At 46.0% G+C, this 21925-nt stretch overlaps 1 protein-coding gene across 1 annotated transcript in view; it reads right to left on the reverse strand.

Moving 5' to 3' along the window:
* The window catches only part of LOC147017685 (uncharacterized), a 38657-nt gene extending 28069 nt beyond the window's left edge, over positions 1-10588 (reverse strand). Inside the window, exons 1-4 of the mRNA XM_085847464.1 lie at positions 10373-10588; positions 1494-1892; positions 1322-1381; positions 605-706 (exon numbers count right to left, since the gene is read on the reverse strand). Coding sequence (XP_085703590.1) covers positions 605-706; positions 1322-1381; positions 1494-1892; positions 10373-10407 — 596 coding nt within the window. The 5' untranslated portion in view covers positions 10408-10588. The remainder of the gene's footprint in view (positions 1-604; positions 707-1321; positions 1382-1493; positions 1893-10372) is intronic.
* Positions 10589-21925: the final 11337 nt, after the last annotated feature.

Consider the following 21925-nt stretch of genomic DNA (forward strand, 5'->3'; position numbering starts at 1 on the left):
GCCCTGATGTTTGATTGGCAGAAATTTGTAATTTGTTCTCAGGTTACCAGCGAAAAACTCACCATCCCATCGCAAAAGCATGATGAGATGTTTAACGCCCATTCATAAACCAAGAGGCAGCAAATGGTCCTCTCACTTCACATCCTTTGCATAGACGGTGAACATATTTACGTGTCAACCTTTATGCAGAACACCAGAACAACCATTAATATCTGCGTCGAGAGTCCAAACCCGGCTTGACAGCTCAGAGGCGAGTGCACACACCTCCAAGTTGTCCAACATCCCCACAACCTCCAATTTATGGTACAGAAAATCATTAAGAAGTAAAATGTGATTGAGATACGGCAGGGTTAGCTTTAACCCTCAGAAAGGGAATACCATTCTTCTTGTGTGAGTGTTTCATGTCACCACATCCAGAAGGAATATTTTATACATTACTTATGTTGTGCGTTCATGATCACCAACACACGTCCCCGTATTTTTACGCCTTCTGCACTTTTGCCTAAGTAGAAAAAGATTGAAAATCAATTTCTTGTTCACTTTGAGGGAGATAGATCCAACAATTGATGAAAAAGATGAGCCGGTGGAAAATAAACTTATTTACTTCAGTCGTTTCCAAAAGGTGGTTTTCCTTGTTGCAGTAGAAGATGCTGGTTGGTTCACACCAACAATTTGTGCATCTCCTGGCTTTGTCATCCTCGATTGCCTGAAAAAGAACAACCCTCTTAAATTTTCAACCAAGTACAAATGTGTTGAACTGAAGAACATACACATTCGCAATTTTATCAAATCTTTCATTTAAACAACTTTCACCACAATTCCCTCTATACCCAAGACCACATAAAACAAGGAAATATCAGGTGAAGGTGTAAAATTGAACACAAACAATAAACTTGGTTAAGGAGACGAGTGTGCCGTCGATGATTGGTCATCCTTCAGCCAACACACCTCATTCTCTGGTGATGTTGTGCCTCCTCCACACTGTTCTCCTCTCCACTCACCCGAACACCAAAACCCCCCTCACTCCGCCGGAAAGTGTTGGCAAGTATATAAACTAACTGAATTAATGTGGTGTTCATTAAGAGCAGGAAAGATGGGATAAATGGCCTCCTTCAGGTTCCTTGTCGTGGGTGAGGGTATTGATCACATTATCATGATATCATATTGTACAAAACAGTTATTTCTCTGAATATTATTGATCATGGTTAACTATCATGGAATATGACAGGTTTAACTATCATTTCCTTAAAGGAATTCCATTCTTCATGTCTGTTCATTTCACGTCACGACATCCCGAAGGAATCTTTTTTCCATGACTTACATCGTGTTTTCGACATTGTCACAACGTTCCCCACTCTTTGCACGTCTTCTGCACTTTTGCCTGAGTTGAAAAATATTGAGAAATCAATTTTTTGCACAATTTCTGAGGAACATCCAGTATATCCACCAACAAGTGTAAAAGAAGGGAAGATGAAGAAAATAAACTTATTTACTTCAGACGCTTCCAAAGTGAAGCTTTCTTGGGTGGAGTACACAGTGATGGCTGATTCACAGCAACATCGTGTGACCCTGATGGCTGGTTCACACCGACATCGCGTGACCCTGATGGCTGGTTCACACCGACATCGCGTGACCCTGATGGCTGGTTCACACCGACATCGCTTGACCCTGATGGCTGGTTCACACCGACATCGCGTGACCCTGATGGCCGGTTCACACCGACATCGCGTGACCCTGATGGCTGGTTCACACCGACATCGCGTGACCCTGATGGCTGGTTCACACCGACATCGCGTGACCCTGATGGCTGGTTCACACCGACATCGCGTGACCCTGATGGCCGGTTCACATCAACATCGTGTGAATCGGGAGAGCGATTCAACCTTCGTTTCCTGAAAAAGAACAATCCTCTTTAAAATCCACAACTTGGTACAAATGTAATAAACCGGATATCACATACATTGTCCATTTCAACAACGAGCACTGCAAAGCCCCCTCCACCCAACATCATGAAAATAAAATATCAGGTAAAGGTGTGAAATGAACAAAAACAATGAACTTGGTTGAGACAGGATGAATGAATGTGCTGGACATGTTTGTTCATCCTTCACCCAAGAAACATCTCTCCCTGGTGATGTTCTTGTACCTCCTCACTGTTCTCATCTCCACTCACCCAAACACCCCTTCCCCACTCTCCCAATGATTTTAAGTAGATAAACTGATTGATTAAATTAATGTGATGTTCAAGAAGCACAGGCATGATGGGATAAATGGCCTTCTCCTGTGTCCAAGTTCCTTGTACAGTAAGTTATCCGACAATGTCACTTCAAACAACGTCGTTTCACTATAATGTGGCTAACCAAGAGGGGAAAACTTTTCCAACAACGTCACAATGTTTCTCCCCGTCGTCGCCTGTTCCAGTAAGCACGTCAAATTTTTTGACTTCCCTCCCTTCCTCGCACGCAGAATTCGGAACTACTTGCGTTGGTGGAACAGCATCCCCGGTGCTTGGTCGAATACAGAATACAGTATCTACTGTAAACAGAAGGACATAAAGTGGCAAGAGGAGAAGAACACATCCCCTACCCATGACATCTTCGTCTTTGTTCAGCATCCACCGGTGAACTTGGCTCTTTTTTTTGTGAAGGGAATTCCCGCTCAACATCATGACATAGAGGCATTGGGGGAAGTGGACCCATCATCTTCCTCCTCACAATAGCCCACTCCCCCATCATTTTCTCTTCCCTCACACTCCACCTCTGCAAGCTCACCCAGGACCATCGTCGGTGAATTAGTATTCGACTTAACATGTTACATTTTTGTTAATACCCTCGCCAAGGAAGGTGGACAGAGGTAATGTTTTCACTCCTGGCTGTGTTTCTGGCTGTGTTTGTTTGTTTGTTTGCTTGTTTGTTTGTTTGTTCGTTTGTTTGTTTGTTTGTCCTGTGAACAGAATATCTCAAAAAGTTATGGACAGATTTGGATGAAACTTGGTGGACAGGTTGGGTGTGTGACAAGAATGAATTGATGTGAGGTTTGTGAAGATCCGGATCTGGATTTGAGAATTGTTTCGGTGATTCTTCACTCTTGAGAGATGGGGCCAAGAACGAGAGATACCATGACAAACCGGTAGGCGACATGGGTGGTCGCTAGACTAAGGCGAATTTGAAATATGTAGATAAGAGAACACATCAGATGGAATTTTTGCCGTTCGTTGTTCCATATAGGAACATGAGGAGCAACTGTCCATTCATCATTTGTGTTCGATTCCCTAACCCTACGTTAGGGAATCCCATCGCGAACGTTGGGGTGAAAGCATATCGTAATATATAATTGCATACTAGTCATACAGTTTTTGACAGATCGGGCTGAAAATTTTTGAAGAAATACACAGGGCTTTCAGACTACATATATTGTTGTGGACCGGGGGTCGATGGCAAGAATGACCGTTAGGTGGGGAAAATTACGTCGTCTCCACCAGACTCCCCGGAATTGAAGGCCGTCGCTCTGGATAATTCCGTGAGCAGCACTAACCGTGGTCATCAATATCTTGATCGCGTGGCATAGGATTATTTGTCTTGAGCCAAAGTACCTAAGTATCCACGCAATCTCGTCTACCGGGGATCCACGCCCTTGGAACGCCTGGTCGAACCGCATTTACTCGACCGGCAACGGTAAATTCACACTACCGACTACCACTTTGCCACCTACCTTTCCGGCTCGTTGCGGTCGAGCGGGGCCTGCCCAGGACGTCCCGGCTATGATAGACAGATTACCGGTGATGAAACCCCGCCGAAGCTCAGATCCGAACCATGCTGGACCAATTCAAGAAGGGACAGAAACGGTCCGGGAACATTTCTAACAAGTTTTATTGACAATAAATGAAGACACAAAGCAAGACTTAACGCGAATATGCAAGAAGTATTTACAATGATCCAAAAACACTTATTCAGTTCTACTTAAAGACGGGCCCACACGCAGACACACACACAAAATGAAAAGAAACCCAGTCTTTATTGGACCCTCGCGGCCGTGGAAAGAGACTAGCTGGGGGTTAATGTTTGGTGGGTACCTGGCCGTCAGAGGGAAAGGAGTACTCTGCAATGCGGCACCTGCCGAAGGTTGTCGGTTTGGTCCCAGTCGCACGCGTGGGACTCATGACTCGTGACTCGTGGCATAGCTTGCGTGGCGAATGTTCGGGGTCAAAACAAGCCAAGAACTCCTCTTAACAGCCACCGTGAACAACTGGTTCTTCAGCCACCGTGAACAAAACTGGCCCCTCGCAACCACTGCTCGTAACCACTGCTCATAACTACTGCTTGTAACCACACAAGAATTCTCGTCCACAGAACTCCTCCTTTCACCACACCACACAGCCCTCGCACCCCTCCTTCTTCCTCAGACACGCCCCTCTCTTAAATACCACGAGGGAAAAAATGCCTTCGTACGGAGCGGATCTCCGTGAAGCACGTGCCAGTGTCTGCCTTGATTGGACAGGGTTCCACGGCATGCCCTTCCTGGGCGGGGTTTCGGGTTGGGATAGCGAAGCGCCCGCTCAGTAACAGGCTGGATGGTCTGCTTGATGTGGTGTTGGAGGATATGGGGTTTGAAGATATAACCTACCTAAACTAACACAACGCACAGCCTGTCGTCCCACTAGGGCAGTGTTTCTCAACCGGGGTTCCCCAGAACCCTATGGTTCCGCAAGAGGTCGCTAGGGGTTCCGTGAGAAACAGTAATAAATAGGCTAATGTATTTTTGAGTAGTTTTTGTTTGATTTAATATTCGTAATTTTACTATACACGTACGGCATATTGTTAGAAACTCCTTGGTTATTATAATAGAGGCTTCAACCTCTCATATTATTAACAAATATAAGGGTATGTTCTTTTGAACATACGAGTCCCCTCGGACCATGAAGCTATTGTTCTTGTTGTTAAAGGCCGTTATGGGAACACAGAAATAAGGGTATGTTTAGCAGCGTCATCATGGTTGGCGTCTCGCAATATAATATATTAGCGAGATTAAAAATACCGTTTTTTACTCGCATCTTCATGTCTGTCAAAAAACCAATGTCAAGGTGCACAACCACAGCTCATAACCTATCCATTGAGGTGTTTTTCGGCCCCCCTGCTTTCCCGTTTTCACGCCACTGTCCACACAAAATTCATCAATCAATTCTATACAGAGTCCGGGGACTCAATTCTAACAACCATAGGGAATGTATTTAACGATGTCGATATGGCGACAGTGTGAAACCGCCCTCACTGGTTAGTGGACGTCCTGTACGTGGCGGATTCGTGTATCATTGAGTGACTGACTCAAGTACGGGACGCATGCACGGTGTCCATCTATCTTCTCTGTGCTTCCGAGCGCGAAGTCTCTCTTCTCTTCTCCTCTCTCTCTCTCTCTCTCTCTCTCTCTCTCTCTCTCTCTCTCTCTCTCTCTCTCTCTCTCTCTCTCTCTCTCTCTCTCTCTCTCTCTCTCTCTCTCTCTCTCTCTCTCTCTCTCTCTCTCTCTCTCTCTCTCTCTCTCTCTCTCTCTCTCTCTCTCTCTCTCTCTCTCTCTCTCTCTCTCTCTCTCTCTCTCTCTCTCTCTCTCTCTCTCTCTCTCTCTCTCTCCAGGTTAGTTCTTCTGTTTACCTTTATTGCTTCAGCTTTATTTGTTTAAGTTTTGTTTATCAAGTTACATGAGGTGTGTTTTTTTATTTTATTTTAAAAAGATTAATTTTTTTGTGAATTAAAACCTCGGTGTGAGGTCTCATAAACGAGCAGTGTTTTTTTTTCATTGCCAATAAATTTGACAAAGAAGGGGTCATTTTTTCCTAAAACCAGGTATCCAAAAAATATATATTATATTTACCACGTGAACTACGATAAAAATATAAAAGAGCTAGATATTAATAATGGTATATAATAATTTTTATGCAGGGGTTCCCTGAGACATGAAAACTATTTCAAGGGTTCCACAAGGGTAAAAAGGTTGAGAAATGCTGCACTGGAGTCGAGACCAAAAGGAGGCGTTCTAACTACACACATACTTAATGAGATAACTGACTTTTGGGACATCTGTATGTTGAATGCAAATTGTTTCCAGATTCGTAACAACATATATATATATATATATATATATATATATATATATATATATATATATATATATATATATATATATATATATATATATATATATATATATATATATATACAGTAGACTAGGCGTAAGTCGGCAGCGTGTAACTCGTCACTTCGCCTAAGTCGGCAGCGTCAAAAAGTCCCGAATTTATCTTATGTTAAATCCCTTTGAATAAAGGGTCATCCCTCTGTAAGTCGTCCTCTCTAAGTCGTCACTTCGTCTAAGTTGTCAGATGTTGTCCGTTCCCGCGTAATGGAAATGCAAGTAAATTACCATTCCTAACTCGTCACATGGAACTGCTGCCTCGTGAGAAGCCCGATTTCATGGAATCGTGATGCCCGCTCATTGGTTTACACCGCCAGTGATAGGCTATTTATCACTGTGTACACACGTTGATCGCACTGCAGGCAGGACAATAGCGACTAAGCGTAAGCTTACAACTAAAACCCACCAAGAAAAATACGACATTATCCAGTTTTGCGAGGCAAACCCACTGATGTAGAAAACAGCCATAGCTGAGAAGTTGGACATCAAACGGCAGACATTGAACGATATCTTGAAGAATAAGGGCACGATGTTTGGACAAGTGGAGAAGATCGCGAGGCCGGTGGTAAGTGTGAAACGCGTGAAATGTGTGTCCTTTGAAGATGTCGATGATGCGCTCATCATCTGGTTTCGGAAAATGTCGGCTCAGCCAAATATTCGGTTTCGGCCGATACTGTCTTTCGGTGGAGGATTGCCCAGACAACATCATGGAATACAATGACCGGTTTGAGTCCTTTCTCATGCACCAGATGCCCAAGAGTTTGAGGCAGTCAAACATAACGGATTACTTCGCGAAGGAGTAAAGGATCGATCGAGCTTCGTACGGTTTCCCTCGGCCGTATGTAACGGTAGCCAAAGGTGGGACGTCGAGAGTGCGGTTCCCTAGTTGCGATAACTAAATCTCCAGTAAGGTAACACGATAATTGCTCAGCAACCCGTTGAGTCGTGGAGTTATCCGTGACTCGTTGGCGTCAGGGTCGGAGGTCGGGAAGCGGGTCCCGACAACCCTACCGTGAGCCACGATTCCCCCAGAACTCTCGGGCTTTATTCAACACTTTGTGATTGGCAAAAAAAAAAATACAAAAAAGTTCCATTCAAATTAAACCGTGATTCGTGATTCTCAATGGTTTACAAAAAAAAAATGGCATTTGGGTTTCCTTTTAAACTTTCCCTATCACTCGGGAAGGAAACTTTTGTTTGCTTTTCCCATCACTGAGGACGGGGGGGCGGGGAGGGCTTTTCCTCGTGATGTAATATTGCACAAAGCAGGTGTTTCCCTGCTTTGTTATGGAACAAATGTTTATAAACCACAATTAATATTTTGATGTTTCTGATCGAAGTGGTACCCAGGGTATCGCTTCCCTCCTCGGAGCACGTCCTGACACTTGCCATGTGCAGTTCTTCTTAAATCAACATTTTTACACCTTCAAGTGTTCTTCTTCTTCTTCTTCTTCTTCTTCTTCTTCTTCTTCTTCTTCTTCTTCTTCTTCTTCTTCAACAACTCCAATTGTTCTGACCTTAAAAGGAGGTCGACTAACGTGTGAACAGTTGTTCGACCAGTGGGACCCAAGTCTTTCACGAACAGGTTGGAGAGTCATTTTGTTGACTCGGAGGAGTTTGTAATTTGTTCAGGGTACCCGCGATAAATCACCAACTCTTCACAAAATACATGATGGGAGATTGAACGTCCACTCTCACCACAAGAGTTGACAAATGGTCCTTCGCGTCCTTTGTATGGACAGCACACACATTGAATGATTGAGGCCTCGTCCTTCATGTGAAACACCAGGGTCCACCGGTGGGTCCAATATAACAGTTTATATCTGGGTCGAGACCTGAAGACTACCCCCCACCCCAAGAACCCCTAATTGATGATATAGAAACTATTTAATGAATAAAATGTGATTGACACTACACATGGAAACTTACATCCTTCTCTCAATCACATTTACTTTGTCTATTCACTGAACCGCTCTGTGACATGAATGAACTCAAAGTCTTTCTCCCAAAACAACTCTTTCGTTAATCATTCTCTCCAACAACTCACTCGATATAATCGATCCTTTATCCTGCCAAGGCTTTATTGAGCCACTAATGGGTTCTTCCTACTGGTGGGGCAGACAACAGCAATTTTTGAGAGGAATCGTGCAAATGATGATACAAGCATCAAATTTGGCACATTTGTTGTCCAGGGGATTCTAATCAAATCTGCCTGATTGGACATTTGAAAATCCAAATTTTGAAAAAGTTTGGAAAAAAAAAAATTCAAAAAAGTCAAGATCACGAATCAATGTTGGATGCTGGCTGAGATTGGTGAATGTTTCAGAAACATCATCAAAGACGTTCCAAGTCTGCCATGCAGTTTTCTTCCCTTTACCGTGGAAGGCAGACACGACGTCACATCCAGTGAGCGCATGGAAGTATGGGATCCCTCTCGCTTTCTCAGGCCCTATTGCAGAAACTACCTCATGGACTGGAATCCATCGCGCCTTGGCTCCTTGGCCAAAGGCAATCCACATGTACTCAAGACCTAGTTCCTGTAAGGATGGCAGTACAGATATTGCTATGACTAGTACGTCCGTGTCATTAGCCTTAATGATAATGGACTTGCTACCATCCGTCGTTGCATCCCTGGCGTGTACAAATATTCGAGTGTCAGCTTCTTCATGACAACATGGAGACAGCACCCAGTGACTTCCTTGTGTTGCTAATAACATCTTCTCCTCTATCCCACCACCTTCGTCAAGTCTTGCAGGGTCTAGCTTGATTGGTAGTGCATTGAGTGAGTGAAACAGAGGAATATTCCTTGCCAAGTTCATAGACCCATCATCTCCTCTTTTGGCAGGATTGGCCTGGGGGACTTTAGATCTTCCTTCTTAACCTCCTGACATAGGCAACACTTGGTCCAGACAGTGTTCCATGATTTACCAGTAGAACTCGCGTCCATGGCCAGTATGACGTTCAGGGTCAAGGGTTTATCCTTTTACCACCCTGTACATGTATAATGGACACTTTCCTGTATGGGATACAACAAGGTTTATGCATCTGCCCTACACCTAGTCCCATCGTTCATCCAGTGTCATAAGTCCTGTGCGATCTGTACACCATCCAGATAACTAAAACCCCGTTATCCTTGGCTCGGCTCTCCCACGCTGACACGTCCCGTCGATTCAGGTGCGGCTGCCTAACTGATCCAGGGTTGATTAGGCAACATTTGGGACACTAGTAAGTTGTTACAGTATGATGCCAACAATAATGCCAACATACAATTCCTACTTAGCTGACACTGAACCCCATGCTGAGTTTCCCAACAGTGATGCCACCAATGTGCCTTGGTAGTGCCCGACAATCACTCCTTCAAGAAATTCTTACTTGGCGATGAACTGGAAATGTTGATTAAAGGACTGGTAGGTGGCCTGGATTCCATCAGCACATCTGTTTCATCAACTTCGTGCACTTCGAAAATTTGGAGCAAGATGGAACTCCATCACACGCAGAGACCTTCTGTGAGCTACCCGCATCTAGTTTAGCCCGCGAGCCAAGGCGGTTTACCGGGGTGTGGCCGATGTCGTGCATTCGCAGCTTCTTGGAGCCATAGATGAGAGTTGGACCAGTGATGAGGACTAGTGCCAGTCGTCCATCCAAGGGATGTGGCTGACTGCTGAAACAAAGGTACTACCTCTAATACTACACCTCTACACCCCATGCATTAATCGCTACTACTACATACATGTTAAGTCATGCAAACGTATGAAAATAATAAACAAATGTGCAAAATCAGAAAAGTGTGTGTCGGGGAGCTTTAAAAACGGGAAAATCCACTCCAGCAAGCTTGAAAACATAGGAATCCACACTTAGATCATGCAAATCGGACAACAACAAATACTTCTAAGCAAAAGTCAACTTCGGGAGGTTAACTTGGCGGCCATCTTGAAAAATGGCCGCCATATTGGATTTTCAAATGGCCAATCGGGCAGATTTTCTTACTTGGCGATGTAAGTAAGATCACAAAGCCCTGCAGAACAGAAATATCAAATTTGATGCTTGTATCATAATTTGCACGATTTTTCTACTACACTATACATCGAAATTCCTTTCGAGGGAGAACTCCCACTCGGATTATAAAATTGATAATTCCGCCTGTACTCGACATTAAAAGATAAAATTCAGTGAATGTTGCGGTAAAACTCACGTGAAGAACCTTCTAATCTTCAGGAATTCCCCCATCTTGGTTTCTCGGGAAACAGCACGTCCGAAAACAAACCTCGGAGTCACTGAGAACACGTCCTGAACTGTGAGAGACCAACAACGAAGGGATTACTTCAACGAATCGCGAATCGGTTGTCCTGACAACGCGTTGTTGTCAATGTAACTGACCGCCCCATTGTTACGTCATTCAACGAAGTCACGTGATCTAACCGACCCTCAATCACAATAAGTTTAAGTGTTTTCAGGATGGTACATTTATAAATATACATGTGGTGGGGCCCGTTGGTCCGATGGATCGAACTTTCATTGACCTTCACGGCCTTGGAGCAAACCTTCCTGTTGTACTTCATTCCCTTTGAGGGTTATCTTCCCTTTCTCCAAGCACAGATGTGCTTTCGCCATGGCGTGGGGGGCGATTGCACGTTCGTAATTATTGTTGCGAAATGATATTATTATTGTGGTTAATATTATTAGTATTGATTATTATGTTTTGTTGCAATGTTATCATTTTTTTTTGTTATTTTAATGTAATGCCATATCGTGGAAGGACCGACTGAGCTGCTCTATATACACCTTAACATGTCGTGTTATTAAAACGTGGGAATTTTTCAGGGTTCTTAGCAATTAATGAATCGAATCAACCGAGGAGATCATGACGATCATGGTGGTCTATCACATTCCACATCAGAACCCTACAGTTGAAGGCCACAAAAAACCACACACACAAACACACACGCACAGACACCCCTCTCGTCGATTTATCCATAATGAATCATTCTATTTATCGTGGGGAGTTGTTGCTTGGCCCACAGATTGGTTTTGGGGTGATTGGATTGGGTGGCAGAGGCGTCACGAGCTTCCAAAAAGATTTGAGGGTCCCGTCTACCTTCAGATACACTCCCCCTCCACATTCAGATACACTCCCACTCCACATTCAGATACCCCCCCCTCCACCTTCAGATACACTCCCCCTCCACATTCAGATACCCCCCCTCCACCTTCAGATACACTCCCCCCTCCACATTCAGATACTCCCCCCTCCCCATTCAGATACCCCCTCCCTCCACATTCAGATACCCTCCCCCTCCACATTTAGATACACCCCCCTTCACCTTCAGATACACTCCCCCTCCACATTCAGATACTCCCCTCCCCATTCAGATACCCCTCCCTCCACATTCAGATACCCTCCCCCTCCACATTCAGATACCCTCCCCTCCACATTCAGATACACTCCCCCTCCACATTCAGCTACCCCTCCGTCCACATTCAGATACCCTCCCCCTCCACATTCAGATACACTCCCCTCCACATTCAGATACCCCCTCCCTCGACATTCAGATACACTCCACCCTCCACATTCAGATACCCCCTCCATATTCAGATACACTCCCCTCCACATTCAGATACACTCCCCCTCCACATTCAGATACACCCCTCCATATTCAGATACACTCCCCCTCCACATTCAGATACACTCCCCCTCCACATTCAGATACACTCCCTCCACATTCAGATACCCCCTCCACCTTCAGATACCCCCCTTCACCTTCAGATACACTCCCCCCTCCAGCTTTAGATACACTCCCCCATCCACATCCAGATACACTCCTCCCTCCACATTCAGATACACTCCCCCCTCCACGTTCAGATACCCCCCCTCCACCTTCAGATACCCCCCTTCACCTTCAGATACACTCCCCCTCCAGCTTTAGATACACTCCCCATCCACATCCAGATACACTCCTCCCTTCCACATTCAGATACCCCCTCCATATTCAGATACACTCCCCTCCACGTTCAGATACCCCCTCCACCTTCAGATACCCCCCTTCACCTTCAGATACACTACCCCTCCAGCTTTAGATACACTCCCCCATCCACATCCAGATCCACTCCTCCCTCCACATTCAGATACCCCCTCAATATTCAGATACACTCCCCCTCCACGTTCAGATAACCCCCTCCACCTTCAGATACCCCCTTCACCTTCAGATACCCCCTTCACCTTCAGATACACTCCCCCTCCAGCTTTAGATACACTCCCCATCCACATCCAGATACACTCCTCCCTCCACATTCAGATACCCCCTCCATATTCAGATACACTCCCCTCCACATTCAGATACACTCCCCCTCCACATTCAGATACCCCCCCCTTCACCTTCAGATACACTCCCCCTCCACATTCAGATACACTCCTCCCTCCACATTCAGATACCCCCTCCATATTCAGATACACTCCCCTCCACGTTCAGATACCCCCTCCACCTTCAGATACCCCCCTTCACCTTCAGATACACTCCCCTCCAGCTTTAGATACACTCCCCCATCCACATCCAGATACACTCCTCCCTCCACATTCAGATACCCCCTCCATATTCAGATACACTCCCCCTCCACATTCAGATACACTCCCCCCTCCACATTCAGATACCCCCCTTCACCTTCAGATACACTCCCCCCTCCACATTCAGATACCCCTCCCTTCACCTTCAGATACACTCCCCCTCCACCTTCAGATCCCCCCTCCCTCCACCTTCAGATCCCCCCCCCCTAATAAAACATTTATCACAGAGACATGTAATTGTAATGTGTTAAAACATGGAGCGAGTTGGACTCAGTTGTGACGAGCGGCTGAAGGAGACGGGACTTTGTCCACGATAAACAAGGAGGTTACAAGAAGATGTGATCGAGATGTTTAACATAACGAAAGGTAAAGATAAAATAAGTGAAGATTAATAATTATTCACCAGAGGAGACAGAGACAGGATCAGGGGACATAACCTGATAGTGGAGAAGAAGAGGAGGGTTGAGATGGGAGCTCGGACAAGGTCGGGACTTTCACTCAGAGAGAGGTTCCAACACCGAATGGTCTCCCTGGAAAGGTGTTCACGGCAGAAACAGGAGACGAGAGTCTAAATTGGGATTAGATTGGTATCTGGAGGTTACGGGGATAGAGGGGTATCGGGACGTGCCACGTGTGATGTCGATCTGAGTCCAGACCCAACTCTTGTATCATTAGAATCATCACGGGTTACTCTGTGACGTCACAAGTCAATCTGTGATTCTTATTCTTCTTCTTCTTCACTTGTCCTTCCTCCGCGTGACCCACGACTGGGAAAACTTGGGTTTGGGGCAAATCCCAGGATGATGTCTTCAAGGAAGCTCAAGATCTCTTGCGTTCTAACAAGTTGCTTGTTCATTATGATCCATGTAAACATCTTGTGTCGTCACGTGATGCCAGTGCCCATGGGGAAGGCTGTTTGTTACAACTTACAACAAGACAATGAGTCAGACAAGTTACAACATGTTGCATTTGCTTCCAGAATCTTGACCAAAGCTGAAAGAGCCCATGTTATGGTTGATAAACAAACATCAGGCTGTGTGTTTGGGAGTAACCAAGATGCATCAGCATTTGTTTGGTCGTAAATTTGAGCTTGAAACTGATCACAAACCTCTCAACTTTCTTGTTTTCAGAGAACCAAGGAATCAACACCAATACGTCATCCCGTGTTCAGCGTTGGGCCTTGTCGCCGTCTGGTTACAAATGTACTGCTTGTTTCAGGCCTGGCATTGGGAATTGTGCTGATGCATTGAGTCGACTGTCGGGACCGATCACCGATTGTAACAATACTCATCAACCTGCTGACCTCGTGTTAGCTGCGAATGCGTTTGAGAGTGACAATTCTTCAGTCGCTGCTGCTCAAGTGAAGTTGTGGTCGAACAGAGATCCTGTGTTGTCTTTGGTTAAGCGTTGTGTTAATGCCTGGAGATTGGTCCCGTATACCAGACTCAGAGGAGTACAAACCGTATTTACATCGAAGGGAAGAGATCAGTTGGTTTGTGAACGACGTAGTACCCACCGTAGTATTGCTGCGATGAAAGCCATCGCAAGGTCTCATGTTTGGTGGCCTGGTATTGATTCCGAACTTGAATCTTGCGTTCAATGTTGTGATACGCGTATGCAGCTCAGCAAGTCACCAGCGGAATCACCGCTGAGTCTTTGGTCGTGGCCTTCCAAACCTTGGTCCAGGATTCATGTTGACTTTGCAGGTCTGTTGTTCGGGAAAATGTTCCTTTTTATCATTGATGCATTTTCCAAGTGGATTGAGTGCTCTATCATGTCTCCCAGTACCTCTGCCGCCACCATTGAGAATGTACGTGTCATGTTCGCTACTCACGGTCTACCTGATGTGTTGGTAAGTGATAATGTTTCGTGTTTTACATGTCGGGAATTTCAGGAATTCATGAGGTTGAATGGTATCAAACATGTCCGTACTGCTCTGTTTGAACCCGCTTCTGATGGTCGGGCAGAGCGTGCTGTACAGAACATCAAGCAAGGGTTGAGGTGCGTTACTCAAGGCTCGCTTCAAACGCGTTTGTCACGCGTGTTGCTAGGTTACAGATCCAGACCACATCCCGTAACCGGGGTGCCTCCAACCGAATTGGTTTTGAAGTGAGAACTCAAAACCAGACTTTCTCTTGTTCATCCTGACATCGGTGAAACTGTTGATAACAAGCGTCAGAGTCAGAAATACGGTCATGATCGCACGGCGACATTGGGCGACTTTGCTGTAAATGATCCAGTTTATGTACTGAACCACGGACTTGGAGTGAAATGGCTGCCAGGTGTTGTTATTCGCAAAGAAGGACCTCGTTTTTTGTGTGTCGAGCTGAAAGATGGGCGGACAGTAAGGAAACATGTGGATCAGATCAAGCTGCGTTCTATTGCGTTGGTGGTTGATGCAAATTCTGTGATTCATCCAGTTGTTGTTCCGTTGTCCGAGAATGCAACTGTTGTTTCCGAACCTGCATCTGAAGTTGTCAGTAATGCGTCTCCGCCTAAAGTTTCTGTACCTGTACCCGCTGCCAGTCCGGTGCGTTTGTCCGTGTCACCAAATTCTGTGCCTGTTACAACTCCTTTGTGTGTAGGTCCTCCCTGCGGGGGAGATATTGTGATGTATCGCCCATCCTCTGGTTCGACGTGAGTGCCGTGTGTGCCTGCGTGACACATGGGACCAGAAATGGAGCTGAGTGCTGTGAATAAAACTTACGTGAAGTTGAGTGCGTCGTGGTCAGACTGATAGTTTGTACTTCACGACATCACATCATCACATCATCGTCAGTCGTGTCCCTCAGCGGAAACTCACACAGTTGTGAGTTTTTTGAGGTGTGAAATAAGGTCTGCGATCGACTGTCCTTGTTGCTATCTGCACGTGTAGAAATTGAACCAACACAGGATGACTGTAGGAGACGGATTGCAATGGTCCTTCAAAGCGGTCTTGAGCTCGACATATTACGACCTCCTGGATAGTCTGAGGGTGAATCAGGTTTTTAAGGAGTGTGAATGATTCTCCCCCCACAAATGGACAGGAAGACGGCCTCCATCAGGACTTCCATCACGATGCCGTTCACTTCAAAGTACAAACACAACCGCAGAGAATACGTGTCAAAATCTCCCTCCATGAGGGTCAAATCCGTCGATATGGCTGAACGAAGTCAAACTCGAGACATTCCATCCTCGTCACCATGTGATGTTTCCAGACAGACTGGACAGACAACGATCGATTGTCGTACATTTGTTGACTCTCAGGATCCAGGCCCGTTCACTGGTCGTCCATGCCATCGGAACTCTGCCCTAACCCCCGGTAATGGGATAAGATGTGCGGTCACGGTGTCTCGATGAAACGGGGAATGTTTGCACGTCCATATATGAGTCTTACAATGATGTAAGTAAATGGGTAGATGTAGGAAGTATGGTCGATGTTATTCTATTTGATTTCTCCAAGGTGTTTGACACAGTGAACCATCAAATATTGTTTGTAGTGCCGGGTGTCGACGGCGAGCACGACCGCTAGGTGGAGCAGGAGAGTCGGCTCCACCGAACACCCGGAATCTAGATCGTGCTCCTCGGAAAACTCCGAAAGGCACGGGTCCCTTACAGGACCGTGAATCGCCAAGAATTTGGCTGCGTGGAATAGGGTTAATTGCCAACTTCAATATACCAAAGTATCCACGCGGCAAAGCTACCGGGGAATTCACACCCTAGACGGAGCTCGAGCGGAACGAGCCGTGATCGTGCTCGAACCGTGCGTAACCCGAGTGGATGGTTACCGAGGTCCGTCGGTCCAAATGCACAATTTGCCACTTCCCACTTTCCCAACATGCACCAATCGACCAAGACCAAGGAGAAGATCAGAGGCGACGATGATCCAGCTCGGCGGGACTCGAACCCGCAACACGATGATGATGACCACCATGACGACCACGACCCTCCTTCATCCAGCCTGGTGTTCCTTTTTATTCCTTTTTCCTCCGGGGTGAGCAAATCGCCGTCTGAAGCGCTCTCCACCCTCATTGGGTGGGGCGTCGTGGGAAAGTCGCTCTCTGTGGCGTGATTGGACAAGGGGTGATGCCTCTGCCTTCCTTGGATTGGATTGGCGTGATGCCCCTGCCTTCCTGGGCGGAGTCCCGGTCTGAGGCGATGGAAATCTCCGCCCCGCTTTAGGCGGAGGTACGTGGACGAACGCACGTGGGCCATGGCGTCGGTGTGTGAAGTGAAGTGAAGGAGGTTTGTTGTAAACGAAACTCCGCAGCGCACACATGTAATTCCCATTAGATACAGGTAGGGGGCCCTAACTATCAACACACACCGATATAACTGATCTATAAGAACCTGAATGTTGAGTGCAGTGAGCTTCCAAATTCGTAACAATATTACTTCATAAATTATCAGAGCTGGGTATTGGTGGTACATTCTTCCACTGGAGAGTTTTTGACAGGTAGGTGCATGATTGTTATGGTTGGAGGATATCTCAGCTCTTCCTTCCCTGTAATTGGTGACATTCCTCAGGGATCCATTCTTGGGCCGATTCTCTTTATAATTTGTATTAATCATGTTGCAGCAAGACTTACTTCTAAATTTACAATATATACAGATGATCTTAAACTTTATTTTGAAGGTAAATACTCAACCTTATCTTCTGCTCTTATGGACGAGCACAGCAGAGAGGGGTATTGATACCTTAGTCTTAGTCGTGGAGTCTTGGGATCTTCGATTCAATTTTGATCAGCCCACGTGTCCTCAAAGCCTGCTCTTCTGCTCTTGCTCACCCTCTCTCTGTTCTATTCACCCTCTCATTTGCCCAAGGTCATCTGCCATCTGCTTGGAAATCTGCTAACATCACTGCCCTGCATAAAAAAGGTGCAAAAACAGATCCCTGCAACTACAGACCAATCAGCCTTCTCCCAATCATCAGCAAGGTCATGGAATCCATCATCACTTCAGACATGGAATCCTTCCTCTTCTCCAATGGCTTGATTTCCAATCATCAATTTGGTTTCAGACCAGGTCACTCTACCCTGGATATGCTGCTTCTGCTCTCCCATCAATGGATGGAGGTCCTCAATGCCAGACAGGAAATCCGAGCCGTATCCCTGGACATATCACGTGCTTTTGACACAGTCTGGCACCCTGCACTACTCACCAAACTCTCTTCCCATGGTATTCAAGGCCATCTCCACTCATGGCTCGCAGACTTCCTCTCCTGTCGCAGTCAACGTGTGGCCCTAAATGGAGTTCTTTCATCCCCTCTTCCTGTGCAGGCTGGAGTTCCTCAAGGTAGCGTTCTGGGCCCTGTTTTTTTTTCTGGTTTTCATCAATGATCTCTCGGACTCCCTGGAAAATCCTCTATTTCTCTTTGCCGACGACTCCACCCTCTGCCGTACCATCTGTCATCCCTCAGACCGGCAAGCAGCAGCTTCTTCGCTCACTGCAGATCTGGATAAAATCACAAACTGGTCCAACACGTGGAACATGTCTTTCAATCCGGACAAATCTCACACTCTCACTATGTCTCTTCGAAAGGACCGTTTAGAAAACCCCCCCCATCCACTTTCTCAACAATCCTCTGGAAGAAGTCTTTTCTTTCAAGCTTCTGGGTCTCACTATCTGCCATGCCCTTTCCTGGGAAAGTCACATTTCCAACCTTGCCTCAAAAGCCAGTCGCCGACTGGGAATCCTCCGTCGTGCAAAGTCCTTCCTCAGCCCTCTTGAGCTCCTGACCACTTACAAAGCTTTTGTCCGTAGCCTGATGGAGTACTGCTCTCCCCTCTGGGCTGGTGCTCCTGCCTCCCACCTTTCTCGGCTTCACGCTATCGAAACCAGGGCATTTCAGATCATCGGCATCTCCCGCAATGAGGCTGAGTCTTTGGGCCTCTCACTCAATCACCGCAGGTTGGTCGGTGGTCTTTCTGTCTTCTACCGACTCCTCTCCAGCCATGCCCCCCCTGCTCTCTCTGCGATTTGTCCCCACCACATTTCCACAGGGCGCTCAAGGTCCGCCAACAACCCCCTTCTGGTAAAACTACCAAAATCACGAATCACTACTCATCTTCACTCTTTCATTCCTCTTTTTTCCCCCTTTGGAATAAACTTCCTCACTCTATTCTTTCCCATTCTTCCCTCCAGGCTTTCAAAACAGCTGTTCACCACCACCTCTTATCTTCCCCCATCCAAATCCTCGATCTTTTCTACCCCCGATAATCCACCCAAGCCCACTTCCTTCATTTCCCCTGCTTTCCTTCCTGAAAGTCCCTGTAATGTCCATCTTCTCCTCGCCATGTTCCCCGTCCCATCCCTCTCCCTTCCACAGTTCACCCAATGTGTCTGTTCCCCAATGTTTTGTCCCTTCCACTCCCACCCCTCTTGTCTCATGCCTCCTTGCTGTGAGTTGTGTGTTAGCTCTCATACGAGCCTCGACCAAGGTATACAAAAAAAAAAAAGGACATAACTTTTGGAAGAAACATTCGTCACTCTTTTGATCTTGGACCTCACTCTCATTACATGATTAAAGATATTCCAATACAATTCACGGGATCAGCAATAGACTTGGGAGATTTCATGTCCATACAAGGTCCATTGTGATTAAGGCAGCTGGGCTCTCATCAAACTTACTAAAATCTACAGTTCGTCGTACCCAAGAATTTATGGTTTCCCTTTATTTGACGCATATCCGTCCTCTTCTTGATTTGGCTTCAACAATTTGGAATACAGTTGATGTGGGCGACATCAAGTTCCTTGAATCTATACAGAGAAGGTGGAACCAAGAAAATATCTGGAATTCTAGATTGAGTAACTTGCCTTCTGCCCAACACCGAGCTTCGTTAAACTTATCCTCTGAGACAGGTAGACTGTCACGAGCAAACTTATCATATTTTGGTTGATGTTTCATGAGCTTTCCCCCATAAGGCCTTGAATTTGTTTGTTTTGTCACCACTCACAACTACTAGAGGTCATCGTTTTCGGATACTCCAGACTCATTGTACATGTGAAGCCAGGTTGAGATATCTTGGTGGGAGAATCGTTAAGACGTGGAACTCTTTGCCATCTGATGCTGTGGATGCCAATGCTTGTGCTGCCTTTAAGAAGTTACTCGCTGATCCCTCGATTCTGTTTTATTTGAATATCATGATTGATGTTGGCTGTTATTTGTCCTTCCTTTTTCTGTTCAAAATTCTCTTACCTCTTATAAATAAATTGTTTTGTATGCTCTTGTACGACTTACAACCCACTTTCCAGCTTTTGCTGGAGTGTTGTTCAGCGTGGGTTCCCTTTTAGGAACCCAACCAGGAAATAAACCATTGTTTGTGAAAAATAAAATGCATCGCTCGGCCATTTTGTGCTGTTGTCGTTTAATGATTTATTTTCATTTTGGAGCGAACAACTCAAGTTGAAATCACGGAATGATGAAATACGTTGTTGTAGATTCCAGTTCAATGTGATTTAAAAAATTTTTTACATACGATTTATTTTAATGGACATCTATCTTATTAATGTCTAACTCAATGTCTTTCTTGGAATGTCATTGTTCATCTGGGGTGACCAAGCAGCAAGCTAGCGCTTTCCAAGCCAGCCGTTCCTTATCAACGATTTCGAATGGAGTTATTGGTGGAGTGCTTAAGCTCCTTGGCGAGCATTCTCCAAGAAACTTGATAAATAAACACTCCCCAAGAGACTGACCTTTGGGTATTAAATAATAAAATGAATATTTGAGCTGGCATGTTGTTGTATTCCTTTATGGTATTTATTGAAAATAGTTGTTTGGATTGCCTTGCAATCCCCCTTTTAATCAGCAGAGGGGCACCACGCACCGTTTGGAGAAAGGGATTTGCTGAATCACTGAAACTGGACTGATCCCACTGCTGCCACCAGAAAGTATTCCTGATAATGGATGGAGATGATAATGGGTGTCTGTCTGTCTGTTTCTCTGTCTGTGAGCAGGTCAGGTCAGGTATGGGAGCATGCGCCAGAGCAGTGCGTCGCTGTGTCCACTTTCCGCCGGTACTCCAGGGGCCTCCGTCTGGCCATCCCCCAGGCAGATGCCTGGCCCATCCCCATCTCCTTGAGATGCCGATCAACCAACTGCAACCACGAGACACGTGGTCGGCCCATTGGCCTCCTCCACTCACGAGACTCCCTCGCTGAGAGAATCAGGTGAGCAGGATCAGCGTCAGGAAAACGAGCCACATGTCCATACAGCCGCAGCTGATGCTCACGGACTATGCAGGCAACAAATCTCATTTGAGTCTCTCTCATCAACCGCTCGTTGGACACAAAGTCCGACCAGTGAAAGCGAAGGATTCTTCGAAGAGACCTGGTACCAAAGGAATTAAGTCTCCGTCTCAGATCCTTGGTCAGAGTCCAAGTCTCACATCCGAAGAGCAAGACTGGAAGCACCAAGGACTTGAAGACTCGGACTTTCGTCCTCCCGCACAGGTACCAGCAGCGCCAGACCCCATTATCCAGTGAATCCATGACTCCCCAGGCCCGACCCAGACATCTATTAACCTCTGACTCACAGCCGGCAGAGACATGAACATCACTGCCAAGGTAAGTGAATCTCTCCACGACCTCAACATCTCAAAAAGTTGTGTATGTATTCAGACGAAACTTGGTGGACAGGTTGGGTGTGTGACCAGGATAAACTGATTCGATTTTGATGAAAATCTGAATAAAATCATTTTGAAATTCTTTAAGTGATTTCATCTTCACCGTTGAGAGATGGGGCCAAAAACGATAAAATAGCCTGATATTTCAAAAGGTTGTGGACGGATTATAACAAAACGAGGTGGATGCGTTGAGTTGGTGACAAGAACAAACCGAGTCGATTTTGGTGAAGGTCCGGATTCAGATCCGACCTATCAGTGGGACACAAAACGAAAACTGTTCAGCCTGATGGAGGCGTGAACTCTTCCGAGAGTGATGTTGTAGTTTCTTGTGCAGCAACCAGAAAGTGCCTGCGAGTTGCATCATTCGTTGTTTGGAGCGCAGTTGTACATCTGATGCAGTGCCCCCTGTAGTTTAGAGCAGGAATTTGTAATTTTTTCACGGTGCTGGTGAGAACTCATCCACTCCTTGTAAAGGGCATCATGGGGTTTTTAACACTGTTGACGAGTGACCCCTTTAGGTGACGACTAATGTCAGTTAGTTCCTCACATCCTGGTTTTGGGACATTGGGCAGCAAATCGTCTC

This window comes from Eptatretus burgeri, chromosome 11, assembly GCF_056783735.1.
Source record: "Eptatretus burgeri isolate ZD-2024b chromosome 11, Ebu_testis_v1, whole genome shotgun sequence".
Taxonomy (NCBI): Eukaryota; Metazoa; Chordata; class Myxini; order Myxiniformes; family Myxinidae; genus Eptatretus; species Eptatretus burgeri.